Source organism: Argopecten irradians, chromosome 5 (assembly GCF_041381155.1).
Source record: "Argopecten irradians isolate NY chromosome 5, Ai_NY, whole genome shotgun sequence".
Taxonomy (NCBI): Eukaryota; Metazoa; Mollusca; class Bivalvia; order Pectinida; family Pectinidae; genus Argopecten; species Argopecten irradians.
Window position 1 is genome coordinate 37,676,371 of NC_091138.1, and position 19,375 is coordinate 37,695,745.

General features: G+C 35.8%; 1 protein-coding gene across 1 annotated transcript in view; it reads left to right on the plus strand.

Moving 5' to 3' along the window:
* Positions 1-350: 350 nt before the first annotated feature.
* Positions 351-19,375, plus strand: part of LOC138324406 (GPI inositol-deacylase-like) — a 45,377-nt gene continuing 26,352 nt past the window's right edge. Inside the window, exons 1-14 of the mRNA XM_069269471.1 lie at positions 351-404; positions 568-715; positions 1,094-1,251; positions 1,771-1,803; positions 2,159-2,211; positions 2,650-2,716; positions 3,137-3,301; positions 3,737-3,811; positions 5,651-5,703; positions 6,359-6,422; positions 6,596-6,670; positions 6,946-7,180; positions 10,902-10,971; positions 11,744-11,894. Of these exons, the coding sequence (XP_069125572.1) occupies positions 351-404; positions 568-715; positions 1,094-1,251; positions 1,771-1,803; positions 2,159-2,211; positions 2,650-2,716; positions 3,137-3,301; positions 3,737-3,811; positions 5,651-5,703; positions 6,359-6,422; positions 6,596-6,670; positions 6,946-7,180; positions 10,902-10,971; positions 11,744-11,894 (1,401 nt within the window). The remainder of the gene's footprint in view (positions 405-567; positions 716-1,093; positions 1,252-1,770; positions 1,804-2,158; positions 2,212-2,649; positions 2,717-3,136; positions 3,302-3,736; positions 3,812-5,650; positions 5,704-6,358; positions 6,423-6,595; positions 6,671-6,945; positions 7,181-10,901; positions 10,972-11,743; positions 11,895-19,375) is intronic.

The following is a 19,375-nucleotide window of genomic DNA, read 5'->3' on the forward strand; positions in this document are numbered from 1 at the left end:
TATCTAGTGATTTGATACGTAACCTCAGTTACATCAACATCTTTGTATGTAGATTAAGAATATTTCCATAAAATCAATGAAAAGAGAAGCAGTACCAGCTCCAAACAATACATTCTTGTTTAGTTTGATCGTTCTATTACTGCTATATAAACACTCTGGTTGCTATATCAGCCCACATATATTGGTGGGTTTGTTAAATGACCTCGGTGACATCATTGTTTTCAAGACTATCATATATAGGGCTGTCACGGGTACTAATTTTTGTCCCCGGGTACCAGAATTTTAGTACCCGACCCCTACCCGGGTACTCGACACAGATCTACTGCTTTTGTAACAAATTGGGTTAGGTTATGTTTGCTGTTTGGGAAGATCGGTTGATCGACGGAGATTCGATGAAATCATATGTGAGTTCAGTAAAGATAGCTACAGTGGTTAATTGTCTACTTCATTTCTATTCGATGGACATTCATAATTGCTAAATGAGCTGGCGTAAAGTGTCAGTCTAACCAAGGTGTTTGTAGCATATATACCAGTCCGAGAGGAAATGTTTTTGCACATGCGCAACAGGAAGTACTAGGAAAGAAACAAAATAACGTAATTACCTTCCGGTCATGTGACATAGTCTTCATTGCCCGAGCGTTGTTTACACTTCCAGACTTTGACCCCAGTCTGGTATCTGTAATTATCACACAGGCTACCCCACACCAGGCGCCAAGTAAGTAAACTTGTGTTGTAAAATATTTTCTGCCAAGTAAGTAAACTTGTGTTGTAAATTATTTTCTGTCGGTAGTGGTAATATATTCTAACCAACTAAAACTTAGCCATGTGCTGTCTGATTTCTTTAATACATTTCACTTATTTCTATGACAGGCTACTCAGCTTTATGTTTTAGAATGAGGTACCTATGACAACACAAAAATCAGCAAATGATATTTTTCTTTAAACAAATAGACCTAAGTGTACAGTACTGATAGTATAAAGAATGATTGGATTAGTTAGTGCAATACTTAATACAGAAAGATAACTTCTTTACATTGACATGGATGTTTGGTTATGTCGTATGACATACTGTCCTTAATCATTTCACCAACAGTTGTTCCATTTGACCTGAAGCTGTCCACGTTTATGAAGACTGTGAACGACTACTGGAGAGAGCATGGGAACAGTACTCTAAGTCATGTGACCATCGTCTCTACGGGAGGGGGTCATCGAGACGTCTTGGTCAGGAACAGCTTCACTTCCCTTAAGGGGGTATGTAGGCCAACAGCGCTAAATTTAGGAACTTCACACTAAATCCCCAATAACCATATTTATGAAATGTGTAACACTGTATACCTGGTTATTTTTAAGGGGATGATATTTTTAAGATTTGTGCGTGACATTGCTTTAATCATGAAAATTTGGACAGTGAAATATTGAGAAATGGATGAACCCTATAAACCCTAAAAGCCAGATCGCAAAAATTTGATTTCCTCGTTTTCAGTTAAAGTTGCAAACATTTTGATCAGCATAATAACCAGATGTACAGTAACTATGAGTATGATGATAATTGGACATAAAGTCAAGTCAAGTGATGTTCAGATAAAAATCCTTTGAACATGTGCATGGCGATAATAATGATCTTATTAAACAAATGTTTTAAGAAATCCTGATCCATATCCAGTCTCGAATCTGAAAAATGGAATTAATACAATATATTATTTTCTGTCTAAAGTGTTGGTTCTAGTTTTAAACAAGATGAATTTAAATTAATAAACTTGTCTTTTATAGATTGTCGATGAATCCAACAGTGTGTACACATCAGTAAGTACTGTTCATTTGAGTTTAATTTTTTTGGGTCATCATGATTCTGTTTCAAAGATAAATATCAATTTTCTTTGTCAGCATGATTATGTATCAAAGATAAATACCAATTTTCTTGGTCAGCATCTGTATCAAAGATGCAAAGGTGACATTTACTAGAATAAAAGTACTAAACATTCTTTACCATGCAAAATTTTAAATAAACATTTATATTTTGTATTAATAAATAAATGATGTTTAAACTCAGACGGAACTGTTTAATATTCTTTTCCAGTTAGTTTCACTTGCACAATTTTTCATACAATGGTGTTCTTAAAAACAATTGATTTAAATTTCACAAATTGTTGATTTTCAGACCATGTCTGTCCCTAATGCGTGGGTGTCTACAGACCATCTGTGTGCTGTATGGTAAGTCTAGATATGGTATAAACCTCCAATGTGTCCAAGATTTAGGCTCTAAACCTATAACTAAGTTTTCCTTTTCTTTAGTTTTTCTCTCTATATAATGTTATATATCTGGCCCCAGGATCATGACACAATTTTAAAGTGAAGTTTTTTTTTTGTTGGTTTTTTTTTTTTTTTTTGCTTCAAAATGTTGTAACTTTTTTAAATGTCATAAAATAAAAACAAACCAAACTTTTCACTGCTTTGCGGCCTGTACTTCCTACAAAGAGAAATAATCTACGGAAATTATGTACAAAGCACAAGAATAAAGTCTATAATAAACTATGTATCTATGTTTGTGATTAGTTTGTCAGCTTCATTTTACCATAATTTTTATAATACATGTATTCTCCTTGAACTTTTGTAATGAAAAAGATATGTGTAAATATTATGATATTACAGGTGCCGACAGATGGTTCTGGCTACGACCCGCGCCCTGTTTGATATCACCGACCCAGTTACATCTCAGGTAAAAGTCTACACCTTTTCTACAACACTTACCATATATTTAAGATCACATTCCATATTTGAATACACATTTTACAGAACCCTACTCTTCTTTACAATAATCCTGGTTGTGGGCATTTTCCATTATAATCGGCGACATAAGATAAAATTCCTGTTAACTAGATAGAGAAAAATACAGAGAGAACTTAAGGTTGAGTTTTGTTTAAAACAAAGTTTTAGTTTCATGTTGTTGGACATAAAGATGAATTCATTTTGATATTATTGTAATATCATTCAGATTTGCACACATCAAAAATGTTCTCCAGATTTTGATAATAATTAACAGACACACTATTTACATAGCTTTAATGTGATGGTTTAATGGTGAGCTGAATATTATTTAGTACATATACAATTTGATAGGACATTAATTTATCTTCAGATAACCACTGACAAAGCCTTAAGGATGAATGTGTTCCGACATCACTTCCTGTCAAATCGTGGGTCATTAACATATACAAAGGCATTGAAAAGGGAGATAACTCTAGATCCTGCTATCACGTGGGTGGAAAAGCCAGAAAAACTGTGGGAGTTTGCCATTGATAAGGTAAAGTGTGTCCAAGGGCATTAATTGATAATAATTAAAGTAGTTCCATTTGTACTCCAAAGTACTTAATTTGTCTCAATTTCATGAAACACACTGTCAATGAAATGTAATTGTTATTCTGCACTTTCAATAAAATATAAGAGATATCATTAGAATTTAACTGTAAATCAAAAAGTAATGGTCAAGAGAGAAATCAAACCAAGTATAGTGGTGATGTCACTATTTTGAATCTATCTGATCGGGTCTGATTGGATTTTAACCAGAAAAGTATGCACCATTATATCTGAATTTTGGATTATCTTCATTTCAATCTAACATTTTTGTGGTTTTAAGATTTGTTGTAAGATTTAAGATGTATGTATTTCTCTATAAATGATAATTTAGAGCTGTTGGTTGTAAGATGTGACTTTCTGAGTGAAGGTTTTGATATTGTAGGTACCTACGACACAGTATCTAGCTGTACCGATACAAAGGGAAGGAGTAGACTCACTAGTAGCCATCAGTGATGTGGTGTGTATCTTTATAGCTATTTCAGAAAAAAGTTAACAGTCATACTGTTAAGGTTTATATAAAATTTTAGTATCATCTCGGCAAATACTAGCCAAATTACCAAATTCTTTGTAACATGAAGAAAAATGAATGCTTTCCACAAGCATAAATAATTAAGATGGCATATGGTTCAGCTCTCAGCTTGTTTTCTTATCCCAACTATAAAACTTATTTTTGTCAATTTGCTATGTTATGAATAAAGATAGTGTTTGAATTTAGATAAAATTAGTACTGTTAACCCTTTAAGCGCTTGTCACCGCAAATGTCGTTCCGCTAGTATCGGTCTCGTAATGTTGGTCACCGCAAATGTCGTTCTGTTGACAACCTTTTTCACACGGCTCTTAGGTATTTCCCATCCACGTGTTTATAAATAAAAATGATTCTGATTGGTTGTTTAGGCCCCAAACTAGCATAACAGCGTGTGTGTACTGATACTATCGGCGGGAGTACTACGATATGCTATGTTGAACAGGCCCCGACAGCAAACGTAAACAATTCGTAAATTCCATCATGGCGGCCGCTTTTGACTCAGACTGGGACAGTGACGAAGACGATAATATTGAAAATATCTTCAATGAAAATAGCGACAGTTAAACTGAATTTAAAGGTTTTGGGCCCAAGTATATTGTTAGGAATGGAGCAGTAATTGCTCACATTGATATGGATGAATTCTCGCCCGAGAATGACGACGAAGACAACTCGGACAAAGCGGAGGGTTGGATGAAATCATCGTGGCCACCTTTTTGTGTCCCGTTTACAAGGGAATCAAAACTTATTATTAATATGGAAAATCAGGAACCTATAGATTTTTTTCACGTATTTCTAAATGACGATTTTTTAAATATTGTTGTCCAACAGATTTATATGCCGACTGCAAAATATCAAGGTCGTCAAGGAAATCACTCACGTATCTTCGAGTGGAAACATGTGTCACTTGAGGAGATGAAATTATTTTTTGGTCTTGTTATAGCGATGGGATTGTCCATAAAACCGATTCTTACTGGGCAACTGAGAACGTTATTTTTACTCCATTTTTCGGAGACAAAATGTCTTAAGATCGTTTCCAAAATATTCTCTCAAACTTACACCTGTGTGACAACGACACCTTCATACCTACACATGTATGTAAATTATCGCCAGGTATTATTACCTACTAATGACAAGGACTCTGATGAAATATCTACCTCCTGAATCAGTCCTTCAAAACAGGTAAAACTCACAAGAAATGTGTGAAATAATAATCACAAAGTCAGAATTTACAACATACTTAGTATTTTTTTCATAATTCAACAACAATGTTTACCTGTCAACTACAGCTATGATTTACCTGTTCACACCTGAAATATGAATCAATTAATCACCAAAACTAATTAATTCTATTCCTTGCTGAAGAACAGGAATAAAGAATGATAGTTAGGTGATTTACATTATAAATACTCCTACTTTATGGAATTTTGAAGAAAATGTATTTATTTACCTGTAATTTTTACCTGTAAATCCTTACCTGACAAATTTTTAGAGACAAATTTACCATCTATGTAAACCTAAACATCTACTGAACAAAATTTGTATATATGTCTATTATTGAAAATGGCATGGAAAAAATGTTATTGAACATTAAATAAAGGTATTCATAATTTCTGTATTTCTTCAAATTAATTCAACAGTGAGGCTCCTTGTATAGTAAGAGTATATAGCGCTTAAAGGGTTAAATGATATTTCATTGAAAGTCATGATTTTGCAATTCAAGATCAAATTGAATATATTTTCTATATTTTGTTGAACAATCGTTTGTTTCAGCTAACAAATAATTGGATCTGTGCTTGTAAGCTAAAAAAAGGAATGAAACAATGGTAAGTTAAAACACTAAAAAGAAACAATAATGATTCCTCTTATCACAATTTTAGAGTTATTTCCCTTTATTATTTTGTGTCTGAGCTTTCTAAATTAGCATTTTGATGTGACCATACTCTTTACATAATTATTTAAGTTCCATATGTCATGAAGTGTTATCTGTTTTCAATATTGTCTTGTCTCACTACAAGATAAAAAGCTATATAAACAAATACCAATTATACATTTATCAAATTTCTCTTTTTGTCCATTTAATCATTCATGGCTACTGATTGCCTGTAAATACATCTTCAATTAGCTGTTGATCTATTTTGTAATGAAACTTGTAGGAAGAATAATATGACAGCACTGTAATAAGCAAACAATGATCCAATGTCACCACTAAATGGAGGAATCTTATTGGTAAACTTAATTTATTGCCCTATATGAATTTTGAAATTATGGTATATTTAGTACGGCATTAAAAAGTCTAAAAAAAGATATTTGTTATATAGCAGCCATTTCTTGGTCTCAGATTGGTTTAAATTCAAATTTTCATTGTTTCCTGTTTGACAGAACTAGAAGTGGGGTCATTCACATCATCAAGATATTTCTATTTTGTTTATGGTTTTGAATGATATGTATTGATATCGTTTGAAACATCTGTTATCATAGTAAAAAGTGTACGAACCTGTCTGATAGAGGGAAGCTCATACCACCACGCAACTCGGGAAGAAAGGTAGATGTTACTTTCTTAACCATAAACATCGGCAAATTATTTGAACTTTTCTGTTCAGAAAAAAGAACATTAGCATGTGTTTTATTTGGTAGTAAAGATATTGTCTGGTTTAATAATACATTTTTACTGTAAAAATGTGATTCTGTTTGTGTAATTAATACTTTGTATTACAGGTGGTCCATCTTGCTTTGTCTGAATTGAACGACATGACACATGTCGTTCTCATTGTCCCTCAATCCTTTGACAAGGTAAGTTCTTAAATTCAACTTTAAAGGTAATAATTGCTTTTCATTCTCAGATTTTCTTATATATGAAAATGTAATTAATGATTTTTGTATAAAAATGATCATTTGGCAAATTATGCTTTGAGACTTATTTTTTCATGAGGATTAATGGGTTTAGTTTAGAAAAATCAGAGGTCAAGTCACTGTGAAAATGGTTATTACTGTTTACTTTTCCTTTATAAATTAATGTATTTGTTTATTTTTTCATGACATTGTAGAATTGTGTTTTGTTTTGACAGGCAGAAGTAATGGTAGATATGTATAACCAGGGTGAACGCCATCTTGCCTACCGTATGCCTGGATTTATCGACATCATGATGACATACCCTGAGAGCATCACCAAGAGTGCCAGTACTCTGACCCTGTACAACGACACACTGTTTTACAGTCTGAGGCTACAGGGAATAGACACACTACTGAAGGCCTATAGGGTCTACCTCCGTCCTAAACACTGTCTCAAACAGAGTAATCCAGGTAAATATCTATATCATACACACTACTGAAGGCCTATAAGGTCTACCTTCGTCCTAAACACTGTCTCAAACAAAGTAATCCAGGTAAAGATCTATAACATACACACTCCTGAAGGCCTATAGGGTCTACCTTCGTCCTAAACACTGTCTCAAACAAAGTAATCCAGGTAAAGATCTATAACATACACACCACTGAAGGCCTATAGGGTCTACCTTCGTCCTAAACACTGTCTCAAACAAAGTAATCCAGGTAAATATCTATAACATACACACCACTGAAGGCCTATAGGGTCTACCTCCGTCCTAAACACTGTCTCAAACAAAGTAATCCAGGTAAAGATCTATAACATACACACCACTGAAGGCCTATAGGGTCTACCTTCGTCCTAAACACTGTCTCAAACAAAGTAATCCAGGTAAAGATCTATAACATACACACCACTGAAGGCCTATAGGGTCTACCTTCGTCCTAAACACTGTCTCAAACAAAGTAATCCCGGTAACTATCTATAACATACACACTACTGAAGGCCTATAGGGTCTACCTTCGTCCTAAACACTGTCTCAAACAAAGTAATCCCGGTAAATATCTATAACATACACACTACTGAAGGCCTATAGGGTCTACCTCCGTCCTAAACACTGTCTCAAACAGAGTAATCCAGGTAAATATCTATAACATACACACCACTGAAGGCCTATAGGGTCTACCTCCGTCCTAAACACTGTCTCAAACAAAGTAATCCAGGTAAAGATCTATAACATACACACCACTGAAGGCCTATAGGGTCTACCTCCGTCCTAAACACTGTCTCAAACAAAGTAATCCAGGTTAGCATCAGTAATGTAAAAAGATGGGAATTATCTGTCAGCTCTTGCCTTTTAAATCACCATTTGGTCGCAAACATCTTTGTGGGAAGGGAATAAGATTTTATTAAATGGTAATTCTTGATTCCCTTTGGGCTGGGGATATAGGGTACAAAAAGGGATGTAAAGGATATTCCTTTTAAAGGCCCACTACCTTTCCGGAGCAAAATATAAAGATTTCTTAAAAACATTATTAACGTCAGAAAATATGTACCGATGGCCTAAGAAGAGATTGCAACACCAAAGATATGCAAGATTTACCGCGTAATATATGAAAACAGTGGAAAGTCATTTCACTGTTTTGCCGTCTGGCGCAGTGATAGTCAACTACCGCGTGGTATTTAGGACGACGGTGGGAATCATAAGATGACCCGCGTTATGAAATTAACATTTTATTTATTAGCTCACCTGGTCCGAAAGACCGAGGTGAGCTTATGGGATACCGCAGCGTCCGGCGTCCGGCGTCTGGCGTCCGTCGTCCGGCGTCCGTCAACAATCGACTTCTTCTCCATAACTACAGGTCGGATTTCAACAAAATTTGACTGGTAGCATCCTTATGGGCTACTAACTGAAAATTGTACAAATGATGGGGCTGATCCCCTGGGGGCCTGAGGGGCGGGGCCAAAAGGGGTCAATTTGGCTATTTCCATAAACGACTTCTTTTCTGAAACCAAGCATGGTATAGCACCCATAATACAATGGTAGCATCCTTATAGTGTGGGGATTCAAAATTGTGCAAATGATAGGGCTGACCCCCGGGGGCCTGAGGGGCGGGGTCAAAAGGGGTCAATTTGGCTATTTCCATAAACGACTTCTTCTCTGAAACCAAGCATGGGATAGCACCCATAATGCAATGGTAGCATCCTTATAGGGTGGGGATTCAAAATTGTACAAATGATGGGGCTGACCCCTCGGGGGCCTGAGGAGCGGGGTCAAATGGGGTCAATTTGGCTATTTCCATAAAAACGACTTCTTCTCTGAAACTAAGCACGAGATAGCACTCATAATGCAATGGTAGTATCGTTATAGGGTGGGGATTCAAAATTGTACAAATGATGGGGCTGACCCCCGGGGGGCCTGAGGGGCGGGGTCGATCAAAAGGGGCCAATTTGGCTATTTCCATATAAACGACTTCTTCTCTGAAACCAAGCATGGGATAGCACCCATAATGCAATGGTAGCATCCTTATAGGGTGGGGATTCAAAATTGTACAAATGATGGGGCTGACCTCCCGGGGGCCTGAGGGGCGGGGTCAAAAGGGGCCAATTTGGCTATTTCCATATAAACGACTTCTTTTCTGAAACTAAGCACGGTATAGCACCCATAATGCAATGGAAGCATCCTTATAGGGTGGGGATTCAAAATTGTGCAAATGATAGGGCTGACCCCCCCGGGGGCTTGAGGGGCGGGTTCAAAAGGGGTCAATTTAGCTTTTTCCATATAAATGACTTCTACTCTGCAACTAAGCATGGTATAGCAACCATAATACAATGGTAACATCCTTATAGTGTGGGGATTCAAAATTGTGCAAATGATAGGGCTGACCCCCCGGGGGCCTGAGGGGCGGGGTCAAAGGGGTCAATTTGGCTATTTCCATATAAATGACTTCTTCTCTGCAACTAAGCATGGTATAGCACCCATAATGCAATGATAGCATCCTTATAGGGTGGGGATTCAAAATTGTACAAATGATGGGGCTGACCCCTCGGGGGCCTGAGGGGCGGGGTCAAAAGTGGTCAATTTCCATATAAATGACTTTTTTCTCTGCAACTTAACATGGGATTACGCTCATAATGCAATGGTTACATCCTTATAGGGTTTGGATTCAAAATTTTGCAAATGATGGGGCTGACCCCCCGGGGACCTGAAGGGTGGGGTCAATAGGGGTTAATTTAGCTATTTCCATATAAAAGACTTCTTCTCTGCAACTAAGAATGGAAGAGCACTTATAATGCAATGGTAGCATCCTTATAGGGTTGGGATTTGAAATTGTACAAATGATAGGGCTGACCCCGGGGCCTTCGACGGCAATAGATGCGAGTTCAAAAAGGTCAATTAGGCTACTACTTTCATATAAATTACTTTGTCTCTGAACCTATGTATTGGATAGCATATTTGTATGGTATCAATAGCATCATTGTATGGTTGTGATTCAAAATTAAACTTTGGGAGTCAATTTTGCTTATTTTTCTAATTGTCAGAGTCTTGTGATAATTACTAACAAAAAACCAGGTGAGCGATATAGGCCCTCTGGGCCTCTTGTTTTGATTAAATTGTTCAGAAGGTGATTATATATGTATTATTAATGGTAAGTCAATAACTTTTGCGACTCTACAAAATTATCGATCTCGTTTTACATTCCCATTTTAAAAATAAAAAGCCGTTTCGGAAAGGTAGTGGGCTTTTAATCGCTTCTAGTCATAAAGTACTTGATGGATTTACACCAAATTTGGTTAGAAACATCTTCAAGGGAAGAGGAACAGTTTTTGTATTAATCCTAACTCTGACACAAGCACACCCTGGGGCAGGAGGGCTGGAAACATGTTAGAGGAAAGGGAACAAAATTGTATAAATAGTAAAGGGGGAACAGGGCCCTTGATGGGAAATAGAAGTAAGTCATTTAGATTACTATCCTTGCCTCCATTAGCATACTTTCAAAGAAAAATAATGGATAAAAGAGAATTCTTTGGAATTCTTCATCTTTGAAATGTAGTATTTTTTCCATAATCATTGTAATATCCATGTGAGCGATACATGCCCATTGGGTCTCTTGTTATTTGTCCTTAACAAATGACCCTGTGGATTGAATATACAGATCTAATAAAATGTTTGTTTAATATTTGTAACAATTTCAGATATACACACGGGCAGTATGATGATGTTTCACGTACCTTGGAGTAACGAGGACACCTACTCCTCCAACAGGTAGGTTTCTACAAAGTATTGAGGGTACATCAAATGTTACAAGTGTACAACACCCCACCCCCACCCCCACCCCCACAAAATAACAATTTTGCAGAAACCTTCCATGACTAAAGGTCAACCAGGTCAATTGTGAATTATATGGTTCCAGCCCACCTGGGGGTGGGGGCAAAAGGGGTAAAATTGGCTATAATTTCAAAAATCTTGTTCTGAAATTCTTGAAATAATAGAACCAAATATCCTTCATAGATGGAAAGGTCTTAAGATCCTTTACAAAAATTGAGAACTATATGACCCTGGGGTCTCACGTTTCCCCCCGGGGAGGGAGTCAAATTTAAATACCATGGTAAAGCAATACTCAGATGAACATCAAGGCCTCTGGGGCCTCTTGTTTATCTTTTAGTAGTCTAATTTTTAAAACAAAAAAAAGTTGTGATGTTCTGATGTAGTTGGTAAACTTCCATCATTAATGATCTATAGGATAAAAGTGAAATTAATGTTTTCTATCGAAAAGTGATGAAATCCATCATCATCAATGCTGATTTAACAAATATCAAGTTATTAAACATCTGGTTGTGTGGGAGAAGTCATGGCCACTGAAGTGTCAAATACAAATGGTATACCTTTACTCCATATTTACCTGTAACCTGTGTTCTTATTTGTTGACAAAAAAATTGAGGTTTTAACCTGGGACCATAGCTACAGAGCAGTATACCTGTATTCTATATTTAACCTCTGTACCTTCTCACAGATTTATCTTTTCTTTGTTGACCAGAAATAATGAGGTAGGAACCCTTGCCCTAAAGCTACAGAGCGGTATACCTGTAGATGAGAGTGATGGTGACCTAGAGTTACGTGTCTATACCGACCCATCCTGTACGTACCAGCTCGACTTCGTGGCGGCTCCCTCGGACATGTTGGGCCAGGTCAGTAGTGTTTGTAGATTCTTAGGGTAACCCCTGTATAACTGTATCACCTAATTTGTCTAATCTGTTGTAAGTGAATATTTTTCCAGTTTCCTTTCATACCTCAAAAGTAAAGTGCAGTTTTTGTCTCACCTTTGATGATAGCTGATAGGAGTGGATAAGTCCACTTTGAGGAAGTTAATCATATTGAAACTTGATCAAGTTGCTCTTTACTCAGAACACATGGACAGAGATTGAGAAATAACATTTAAACCGATTCTGGTACTTTTGAGACTAAAAGTTTAGTGGATTTGGGAATTATTGTTGATCAATTGCCATTACATGCACATGTTTACTGAAAATTGGTCAAGATACATGTTGTATCCATCAGACCACTATAGACAAAGATTGAGGAACATATTTAACCTAGTTATAATACCTTTGGGGTGAAAAACACATAATTTATGTTAAAGTCTACTTTTTGATATCCGATCTCATAAAACATTTTTTTTAATTTGAGCAAGTCCTTACTTTTACCATGACATACATCAGATCAATTTTACCTTATGGAGAAATATTTTACCTAATTTTCTAAGACCACGTACTAGTATACAAAGTGGAATAGGCGAGACAATTGTGTGTTATTCTTGTTGAAACGGCAAATCCAGCTGTATTGAGTAGGCTGAATTTTGACAACACTCAAAAAACATTATCTCTGAATTTTTTCCCTAAGATCACATAGTGATTTTGAAGGTATCATCAATATATTTTATGTCAATCAATTCTGAATGGAAAATCAAGAAAACTTTTTTTTAGCTATTAAGTAATCAGCTTGTCCATCTGTCTGTTTTTGTTTACTTTTGTAAAATTAAGATGGAAAGAAGTGGAATTAGGTAGAATATCTCAACCCATGTGAAAAACATGTGAAAAAAGTGGCTTGTCAGCTCTCTGTAAGCTTCTTGCTGACCAGCTAAAACATTTTACAAGAGTTGAGCTATCCTTATCATCCTGACTGACTCATGCATGATACTATTAGCCCACTAAATAGCCTATATAAAATGCCATTAATTCCTGTGCTTGTTGTGGCACTAAGATGCATCAGAAATGGAATGTCTAATCCAATAGGATTGAAACTTTAAATATTTGTCCACTCAGTATTTCGTGATATTGCTCCGTCATCACTTCTCAGTTATAAGTAATATTCCCCTGGGTGTTTGCTCAGCTTCAATAATGTCAATGTATTTCCAACAGGTTTTTCCTAATGTCCTCTAGGCTTTATTTGTACTAAAGCATTGAGAAAAGGCCACTTGAATCAGATGGAGAAATAGAGCATTGACACACCGGGGAGTAATAGCTATTTTTGAAATTTTAATTAGACATCAATTTGATTAGAAAATACCAGATTTTCCAGTAAATAGCAACATCACCAGGTGAGCTTATACAATGGTACAGTATACGTATCTGTCATCCATCTGGTAGTCAACATTTCCTAATGAATTGTTATCGGTCATGATTTACAGGGGTAGGGGTATGGTCTCATCAAAATTGGTGTCAAGCATTAGTGGGTGAATTAAGGAAAAGCAATTTGAAAAAAAAAAAAAAAAAAAAAAAAACAAGCGAAAAAACAACATGGATCTGGACTTATTTATATATTAGTATCTTTGGGCAGATGAGAAGCAATTTGAAAAAAAAGAGGGGGGGGGGAAATTGATGACTCTAGAGAAAGGAAAAAGAAAGAATAAATAAGTCAAGAGAATTTTTCAAAACTTTGAACTCCTCTCTTTCAAGTAATAAAAGGACTTATTTATATTTTAGTATCTTTGGGCAAAGGGAAACAGATTTTGTATAAAATGTGGCTCATATTACTCCCTAGGGTCATAGTAATAGAGTCCAATATGAGAAAACAAAGTCAATGCAGTAGGAATATATTTATTGTCTATAAATCAAGCTATAAGTTCTATTATTATATAGAGATATAACAGGGACATACTGCAGCCTCCCAAAATATAAAGACATTTATATACTACACATTACATAACAGGAAATGAGCCTAGCTATTAATAGGACGTAAACAAAACAAACCAACTGAACAACTTTGATTAAAAGGGGAACCTATTTTATTAACTGCAAAAGAAAGATTCTTATAACGCTTATAAAGTTTTTGTGTTGGTTGTATTGACGAACTATATCGAGATATTATTGCGCATCTTGAAAGTTAAAATAGTTTTGCGTACGTGCTTCCTCTCCCCTTGATATGTCACTGGGAGTTCTGTCTTTTGTTTATAGACAACTGCGTATAAAGTATATTGAAAGGGAAAAAGTACCAAATCTATCAGCATAAACTTATAAAATATATAATGATAATATAGATCTATTTATGTACGAGCAACAATAAAGTGACAAATGAACTTATATTGCCGTGTTAATGTACGGTAGCCTTATGAAGACTTGCTAAAGTCCGATGTATTGCAGGAAGTTTTCTTGATGATAGCGTTCTTATGAATTCAAAAGAAATTTGAATGTTATAAGTAACCAAATAATGTACCTTTTACTTGGCGAAACTATATGTCCAAGTGTTTTATTATAAGTCAAAAGTCGGCAAAGCAAAACTCACGATTAAAATGTTCTGCACGATAATATTTCGCCAACCAGTTTCTACTGCAGCTGTGCTGTTAACGTTAGGCTTACGAAGACTTGCTAAAGTCCGATACATTACATGAAGTTTTCTTGATGTAAACGGCTAGCGTTCTTGTGAATTTAAAAGAAATCCGAGTGATGTACGTAATGAAATAATGTACCTTTTATTTGACAGAAGTATTTGGCCATAATTTATTAGTCAAAAGTCGTCAAAGCAATGTTAGTTTTCTAAAAAGGAAACCAAAAACATATCCGGAAATGGTAATATTTCTAATGTTATATTTTTCAGAAAATATTCTTCAATGTTAAGTGGATATAAAGATACGAAAATGTTTACTTATTATTTTTTTGTCTTTGAAGAGACATTGATGAAATTGATAATTTAGCAATTAATAAAGAATTATAAAAAAATGATACTCAGATTCTAAACGGTTTCATTGGTGTTGAAATCGTTATTTCAAAAATAATTTAGAAATGAAATTTATTACAGTTATTTCAGAATAATAAGTTATTCAACTTATTGTTCTTGAAAAACTTCAAATATCATAAAATAAATACGGTATATCGTGAATATTTTTTTTTATTAAACTCCGAAATTCAACACTGCACACGTATGTATAGTTTACTTAATTCTATATTTAAATGAAAAACCAATTTCTTTATTCCTTTGTTTGAGTCCTTCATTCACAGCATCTATGAGTGGCCTTGGCACTTTGATTTAAACCAGGGGTCTGGCACTTTGCCGCAGACTGGTTTGATGTTAAGCTACAGTGCAGGATAAATGAAATATGCCCTTGGGGCCTCTTTCTTTCAATAGGTCTATCTACTGGGCCTAGAAAGAGGAATGCTAAACTGATATTTGGTTTGGTATGTACAGCAGTGATGAGTACCGGTGTATAGACAAAAAATATCAATACAGGAAATCGTCGCCATTAGACCATTCTACTGTTACACACAGAATCCTAAAAACTACTTGTCATGTATTGACAAACATAATGTTTTATCTCCTGGTTTTATTAAATGTTTTAAGTGTAATCTATCTATCTGTCACTTAAGCGTTTTCGATTACCTGTATGTTTTATGGTTGCTATGGAAACAGTGATGTCAGTACCGCTTTGTGTTTATCCATTCTATTGTTTGTATACGTCCATGGATTTATATTATATTCTTTATTTACATTATAAAAGACTGGTATTCACACGCACCTCATTATTTTTAATTGCTGCTGTCTGATCAATTTTCATCATTGTCGTGGTATTGGAATTGATTTAAACATGTTTTGAATTAGAATTAATGCGTTTCATGGAGCCATCAGCTTTGTATTTAATTTCAATGCTGATTTAAATATTGATGATCTAATCCTGATAAAGTACAGTGACTTAGTCGTGGCGGGATTGTCAATGTATCTCATTAAGGTTGGTAACAGAGCTACAAGGCAACTAGCTTTCAATGTCTTCATTATCTCTGTACCATTTGTCATGTAAAAGTAATAACCACCCCTCCAAGGGATGCAATGCAGTACATGTGTGAATGTCTTGTGTCTTTGGAAGCTGCAGTATATTCCAGATGTGTCTCCTTGTGATATTGGTACGCTTGCCCATTTTATAGAACTGCTTCAAAGTCGCCAGAGACACCACTTACCAACACAACTCAACTTGTCACATAATGATGGGCAAACCAGTTGCCCTCTATCTTTATGCTGAATGCTAAGCAGGGTAAAAATCTACCACCTTCATAGATGTGGTATCTCAGCCAGGGGACAGAAACCAGATCCTACCTCACAGGGGCAAATGCTCAACTCTTAGGTCAAAAGTGAAGCGGTGTCAGCTGTCAATACAAATTCAAGAAAAGAAAATCGGTAAGGAAGAAGAGAAAAGATAGAATCCCAAATTCAATTGCTTTACAATCATGCAATGGGGGCAGCAGGTACAATTTTAGCATCCAATCTGTAGGTCATGAGGAAATCATAGTAAGAGAGTTGTAAAGTAAACTGTTTCAAGTGTATATTTTGTTATAGGATTTTTTAGCATATTGAATTTTAGCAAATTTCCAAATGAAAAAGAAAAAAAGAAAATGGTATTCTTGAATTTTAATCTTTAATTTCTTTAAACTTTTTTCAATGATGGAAATGTGTAAGCGTAATCATTAGATTACTTACAGTTTTGAACACCACATAGCCAGTTATTTTCTCAGGATTGATCAGGTGGAACATTAAAGTGGTCGCAAAAAGAAAAGAAATTAAATCATTAAATCGGTTAATTAAAGTATGTCTTCTCATTTATCGTAAAATGTTTAAACTATTGGGCTATTCAGTAAAATACTGAGCTATTCAGTAAGCTTTACATTGGCTGCATGTGAAACTTACATTGTCTCACACAGAAAGCACTTGTGCTTTAAATCCATCCCTGCATCACCTCACATCTGATGTTTTTTGTCGAAATTTTATTTCTTTACTCAAAAGGACAGGTGAATGCAGTGAAAATTTGTATGTGGTTTAGACTTCTTTACTCAGTCTCACACTCTTGTACTTCAATTAAAACTTGGTGAGATATCAATGCATAATTACATGCAATAAGGTACACTGTAATTAAATTTATATTGCAAGCAGTGATATATCTCAACTACATATACCATTAACAATATATCTCCCACATACCATTAACAGCCATGAACCATTTTCTTTAATGTACATACATTTATGTCTTAGCAATACAAAATTTTTATTGGCCAATTTTTTTTTATATCACACGGAATTTTTTTTGTAGTTGTAGTAAAAAATGGGTAGGTGAACAGTACAAGACCTGGGAGGTCTTTACTGAAACATTTATATAGCCTGTAGGAGATTTTTTAGTTGTATAAGTTATCAGAGAGGAGTTAAGTGATTTTTATTGCAGTGTTTTATATCAAATTTTGAGTAAATCTTCACAAAGGGAAACTTATAAAGGTGCTCTGACAGGGACTTTGATTAAATACATATACCTGTGTGTTAATACAAATCTGAATCTTCTTAACTACTATTTCTCACAGCTTTGGATGGTGTCAATATTTGATCACTAAAGGAGAATCTCTTATCCCTGTATTCACGATAAGCCAGGTAGTCGTTGTAACTATGGAGGATAATCTAGGTAACCATGGTAACTAGGGACTCCCTCATTGTCTCTGGTAGAGACACTGGGACCCTAATATCAACATCTTAGGGGAAAACTTAAACCCAGGATAAGAAGTAAATAAAATTTGTGTCTCTATCTCAGAAGTTAATACACCACAGCAGAACAAGTTAATTAAGATGGTTCCATAACTGAAGCCAAAGATACCATGTTAATATATCTGAGCTTTTCGGGTTGATTTAGACACCCCAATCCTAATCTTTTAGAGTTAATTTAGACACCCCAATCCTAATCTTTAAATGTTCCATTCCATAAAGATGTGTGATATATTGTAGGTTGTCTGCGTGATATCTGATTATGGATTAGGTTATTATTTCTTGGTAATAACCAGTAATTTTCTGGTCAGGATCAAAATAGTTTGCTGAACAGTATGATAAGAAAATTATTTTATTTCAGAGGTGGTGGATTTCACTATTGTTTAACTAAATGATTAAGGTCCATATCAGCTACATAGGGAGGGAGAGGGGTTGCATTATTGACATGTTGTGTTAGCTCTAGATAAGCATTTAATAAGTACAAGATAAGTCTGGGCGCTATGTAACTATGTTGACCTTCATATTGGTTACATTTAGTGCTAGCCACAATGACCTTCACATTGGTCACATGTAGTGCTAGCCACAATGATCTTCACATTGGTCACACATAGTGCTAGCCACAATGACCTTCTTATTGGTCACATGTAGGGCTAGCCACAATGACCTTCTTATTGGTCACATGTAGGGCTAGCCACAATGACCTTCTTTTTGGTCACATGTAGGGCTAGCCACAATGATCTTCACATTGGTCACACATAGTGCTAGCCACAATGACCTTCTTATTGGTCACATGTAGGGCTAGCCACAATGACCTTCACATTGGTCACATGCAGTGCTAGCCACAATAACCTTCTTATTGGTCACATGTAGGGCTTCTTTTTGGTACATGTAGGGGGCTAGCCACAATGACATTCTCGTTGGTCACATGAAGTGCTAGCCACAATGACCTTCACATTGCTCACATGTAGTGCTAGCCACAATAACCTTCTCATTGGTCACATGTAGTGCTAGCCACAATAACCTTCTCATTGGTCACATGTAGTGCTAGCCACAATAACCTTCTTATTGGTCACATGAAGTGCTAGCCATAATAACCTTCTTATTGGTCACATGTAGGGCTAGCCACAATGACCTTCACATTGGTACATGAAGTGCTAGCCACAATAACCTTCTTATTGGTCACATGTAGTGCTAGCCACAATAACCTTCACATTGGTCACATGTAGGGCTAGCCACAATAACCTTCCACATTGGTCACATGAAGTGCTAGCCACAATGACCTTCTTATTGGTCACATGTAGGGCTAGCCACAATAACCTTCACATTGGTCACATGAAGTGCTAGCCACAATGACCTTCTTATTGGTCACATGTAGGGCTAGCCACAATGACCTTCACATTGGTCACATGTAGGGCTAGCCACAATGACCTTCACATTGGTCACATGCAGTGCTAGCCACAATGACCTTCTTATTGGTCACATGTAGGGCTAGCCACAATGACCTTCACATTGGTCACATGTAGTGCTAGCCACAATGACCTTCACATTGGTCACATGCAGTGCTAGCCACAATGACCTTCTCATTGGTCACATGCAGTACTAGCCACAATAACCTTTATGGTCACATGTGGCTAGCCACAATGACCTTTTTGTCACATGTAGG